Source organism: Camelina sativa, chromosome 11, assembly GCF_030686135.1.
Source record: "Camelina sativa cultivar CO46 ecotype springtype chromosome 11, ASM3068613v1".
NCBI lineage: Eukaryota > Viridiplantae > Streptophyta > Magnoliopsida > Brassicales > Brassicaceae > Camelina > Camelina sativa.
This window is the reverse complement of record NC_141890.1, coordinates 8,851,697-8,856,475: the sequence shown is the minus strand read 5'-3', so window position 1 is coordinate 8,856,475 and position 4,779 is coordinate 8,851,697. Positions and strand designations below refer to the sequence as shown.

Genomic DNA, 4,779 nt, shown 5'->3' with positions numbered 1-4,779 from the left:
GAATAAAAGATAAGGACAAAGAAGAGAACTCCTCCATGTCCATCTTGATATCATCAAGATACGTCGAGAACGTCGGCCAGTCGTATGACGAAGACACCATCTTCACCAAATCAGTGCAGTCTGAGTAGAACGCCACATCATGGTAATCATGTCCGATCATGTAAGGCATCGCCCAAATGAAAGCTTCGACTTCAGCGTGTAAAGGGGTAAGACTTCGTCGAAAGTTAGTAGCTCCCATACTTGACGTTGGATCCTCTTACTGGGTACAAAATCATCCGGCTCATGCGAAAAGATCTCCTGACTTCCAAGAGCCATCAACGAAACAACGATAGCCTGAAAAGAACATGGGAAGGAAAGTGTTTGGCCCCCGTAAATGAGAGTCAGCAACCGTTGGCTGGACAGTTGAAACCACAGCTTCACCCTCCTCTTGAGCCTGCTACCAGGACAAAGCCCAGTGTTGTGCCCAGGTTTATGGGGGCTTAAGGCAAACTTAAAATCGGGGGCTAATTTTTTTTTTTTTTTAAATAAATATTACAAATTCAAAATTAAAATAAAAATAAAATATTAAAATTTAAAATTATTCAAAAAAAAACCATAAACCAAAAAAAACCAAAACATTAAATAATAATGTAAAAAAAACTAAGACATAATCTTTCTTCCTTCTGTTTCAATAAACTCTTTCACCAACTTCTCATAATCTAGGTCCCCAACTAGTTCTCTTTCTATGGATATGATAGCTAGCCCATTCAATCTTTCTTGTGACATAGTTGATCGCAAATATGACTTGATCAACTTTAACTTTGAAAAACTTCTCTCAGCAGTGGCAACAGAAACTGGAATTGTCAACAATATGCGATAAGCAATCCATGAGTTTGGGTAACTATCTTCCATTCCTTTCAAATAGTTCAACACCTCAATAGGTCTCTTGCAGTCTTCAGGCAATGCATCTTTTAGAACTGATAGTTCAAAATACAAATCATCCCCAATAACATCTGAGTGATCTCCATGTTTTAGACATCCTTCAAGATTTGTACAAGATGCTCTCAAACTATCATCACTTGCTGACTTCAATTTCTCCAAATCAAATAGGAATCTAAATGTTTGCTCATACTTTTGAAATTGCTCAAATCTTGTCTCAAGAGAATATAGAGCTTGATCCATAACTTGGATGAAATAAGAAATTCTATAGCTCTCTTCTGGAGATAAATTCTCAGTTTCGTCAACTCTCTCAGGTTCCTCATCAAAAAACTTCTTTCTTCTGGTGACACGTTTTTGCTTAGTAGGAAATATGGTTTCAATCTCCATAGATTCTGCTATTTGTTGGACCTCTGATTTTGCACTCTCAAACCCCGTCTCTCGATAATTTTGAAAAAAAGAAACAAGTCCTTTTAACTGGGAAACAGCAACTTCAATATCCATGTCTTGTGACTGCAAACTCTTACTTACGGTATTAACAGCAAATAGAAGTTTGTACCAAATCACCATAGACAACAAGAATTCATAGTTTCCAATCCCATGTGTTTCACTTGTCGCAAGACACTCAGCATCACTTCGTGCTTTTGGATCATTAGTAGTTTCAGCTATATAAATCAAAGCATCTCTTATTTTTGGAGCTTGAAACCTTATTGCCTTAACGCATTCAACATGACTCTCCCATCGAGTTTGTGATAAATTTTTAACAGTCAAACCTCCCACCATATCTTCCAATATCTTCCACCGCTTAGTTGAAGATGCAAATAGACAATATATACGCTGGATTATCCCAAAAAATGAAATTGCTTTTTCAGAAATGGTCGCCATATTGCAAAGTGCAAGATTAAGACTGTGACAATCACACGGAGTATAAAATGCACGTGGATTGACATCAATGAATCTCTTTTGTACTCCTTTATGTTTCCCCTTCATATTAGACCCATTATCATATCCTTGTCCCCTCACATTATTAATATTTAAATCAAGAGCAACCAACACATCCTGAATCTCATGAAAAAGCCCTTCTCCAGACGTGTCATCAACTATCAAGAACGTGAGAAAATATTCTTCTATCTTAGCTGAAGATGTTGAAACATCAACACATCGAAGAATAAGAGTCATCTGTTCATGATGACTAGTATCTGGAGTACAATCAACAATGACAGAAAAATATTTCGCACCTTGGATCTTTTTTATGATTATACCCTTGATCTCATCTGCTATCCTTGTTATCAGTTCATTCTGAATTTTATTGCTGAGATAATGGTAACGAGATTCACCATCTTCATACCGCCTAACATGTTCCCTCATTACCGGATCCCACTCAGCCATCATGTCAATAAAACTTAAGAAATTCCCATTACCCTCTGCTTTTAGCTTCTCTGTTCTTCCACGGAATGCTAGATTTTGTTTAGCAAGAGTCTTTACCAACGAAAATATTCTAAGCATCACATCTTTCCAATAAATTCTCTCTTTCCTTAGTTCTTGTTGCACATGCTTATCGATCGTTTGATCTTTCTTGAGCCTCGATTCAAGTTCCATCCATTGACTCATGCATTTAATATGCTCATGACTAGTCTCGTGCTTCTTAAGCCGTTCCAAAATATTTTTCCAGTCACTAAATCCTTTAGATGCCATGTGACTAGGATTTTTATCTCGGGTAAACAATTTACAGCAAAAACAAAAGATTTTATCTAATGTCTTTGAGTAAACTAGCCAACGCCTGTCTTGTTTCTCTCCATTACTCAAAACACGTCCATATTATGAATGAGAGAAATGTCGACCACTAATCTTCTCTCTCGGAAAAGTAAAATCCACAGGTTGTCTTGCAGCAGGACCTTTTTCAACCATAATAATTCTTAGTCCAGGCTCAACCTTTCCCCAATTTCTAGGATCATAAATATCTAGAAGTTCATGATGCTCTTTTGATTTATCATTGTTTTCATCATCTTCTTCACTGACATTCTGATTGTCTTCTCTGTTAACATTCTGATCCCCTACCTTGTTAGCATTCTCATCATCTTGTTCATTCTCGTTCTCCATTGGATCATCAAACTGATCATTTACTCTCGAGGGTTCATTCTCATTCTCCATTGAATCAGTAGGATTTTCAGGTTTTCTAAGAAACTTGAGTATTGCTCCTGATTGTGATTTCACAAACGCATCATCTTTGTCTTTCTTATGTTTATTTTGTGATCCAGTTGGATACGATCTAAAAGACATGTTTCTAGAAGATTAAAAAAACAATTTATCAGATCAGGTGGACAATCGTAATTCATAAACGAAGCTATTATAAAGATAAATTAGTATATTTAAATATTTGATGAACTTAACAAAGATTTAAAAGCAATGAAAGAAACAGAGGGAAGAGACAGACTTACCACCAACGAAGAAGAAAACAAAAGAGATTGAACTTGGAAGAAGGAGAGAAAACAAACACACACACAGAAGGCATAGAAGTTGGTAAAAAAAACTATTTATAAATTCACAACCTTACTGGATTCCTTCACAAGTTAGGGTATCGTTTTCTTTTTTGCATAAAAAAAAAATATATATCTATACATATTATTCATAGGAGTCGAACGTGGGTTGCTTAGGAAACATTGGGAGTCCCAAAACCATATTGATACATCATATTTTTCAGAATTAAGAGCCTTTTAAAAGCCTTTATATTTGGGAGCCTGAGGCAAATGCCTTTTTTCTTACCCATAGGCACGGCCCTGACAAAGCCTCACCTTCAGCTACCCGAACGACCTCCTCTGGCCGCTCCGTGATATTTTCAAAAACCTTTGCATTACGCGCTTTCCATAAATACCACAAAATCCACAGGAAAGCTGACACATGGGATCCCAGGCTTTTGGGATCCAAGAAATGATCCATATTAGCATAAACAGACTCCACCGGAAAACAATGTGATCCTACCGGTACCTGAGATAAAGCCCACACCTGAAACGCTGGTGGACAGAGAAACAGAACATGATTAACTGTTTCCTCCTCCGCACCACAACGTGAACAGCCCAAATCACACACGATACCACGCCGCCGCAAGTTTCGTGAAACCAGAATACACCCAGACAATGCTTGCCACATAAAGTGGTGGAGTTTTGGTGGTCAACGAACCTTCCAAACACTAGCTACGAGAGAGGTTATCTCTGGCCCGTCACCAAGCGCCTTAAAAGGCCCGGAGATTGTCATACATGCCGCATGATAACCAGATTTAACCATATACCTCCCATTCTTCGTAAAATGCCAACCAAGAGAATCCTTGGACAACTACCTAAAGGTAAAGCTCCTATCAACGTAACATCAACTGGATCAAAGTGCTCAGAAAGGACATCCATCCACCACGAATTTGTCTGACAATCAATTAAGTGTGAAATTTCAAGAGAAGGGTCCTTAAACGGACCCTTACTGAGAGCTGGCTCGGGGATTGAGCTGGTATCCAAGGGTCAGTCCATATAGAAATGGACTCTCCTGATCCAACCCTTTTAATAAGTCCTTTATGTACCAGAGAGCGAGCTGAAACAATACTCCTCCACCCGTAAGAAGGAGAGTAAGAACGAATCGGTTCAATGGGATCTGAATTCCTATAATACCTACCTTTAAAAACCATGGCAAACAAAAAATAAGGATAATCAATTAGCCTCCATAGTTGTTTTGCCAACAAAGCCGAATTAAAATCATCAACATTCCAAAATCCTAATCCGGTTGTTTGCTACAATATAGTTTCTTCCAAGCTAACCAATTTTATTTTGTTTATAATTAATGTTTTGAAGTTGAATATAATGGATATTTAAGGTTAATTTG

General features: G+C 37.7%; 1 protein-coding gene across 1 annotated transcript; it reads right to left on the bottom strand.

Moving 5' to 3' along the window:
- Positions 1-639: 639 nt before the first annotated feature.
- LOC147933774 (uncharacterized) lies at positions 640-2,589 on the bottom strand. Its single transcript, XM_087472325.1, has 3 exons — positions 1,926-2,589; positions 1,551-1,718; positions 640-1,310 (listed from the first exon to the last, which is right to left on the bottom strand). Exons 1-3 carry the CDS (start codon positions 2,524-2,526, stop codon positions 640-642), a joined length of 1,440 nt encoding a protein of 479 aa, XP_087328451.1. The 5' UTR covers positions 2,527-2,589.
- Positions 2,590-4,779: the final 2,190 nt, after the last annotated feature.

What these genes read in the sequence shown, in the direction of transcription:
- LOC147933774 (XM_087472325.1), bottom strand. Translation starts at nt 2,526, where the DNA reads ATGAGTCAATGGATGGAACTTGAATCGAGGCTCAAGAAAGATCAAACG. An exon ending in TAATAATGTGAGGGGACAAG is followed by an intron (nt 1,719 to 1,925) that starts GATATGATAATG and finishes CTTCAACTAAGC; the next exon opens with GGTGGAAGATATTGGAAGAT. An exon ending in TAATGATCCAAAAGCACGAA is followed by an intron (nt 1,311 to 1,550) that starts GTGATGCTGAGT and finishes AACAAATAGCAG; the next exon opens with AATCTATGGAGATTGAAACC.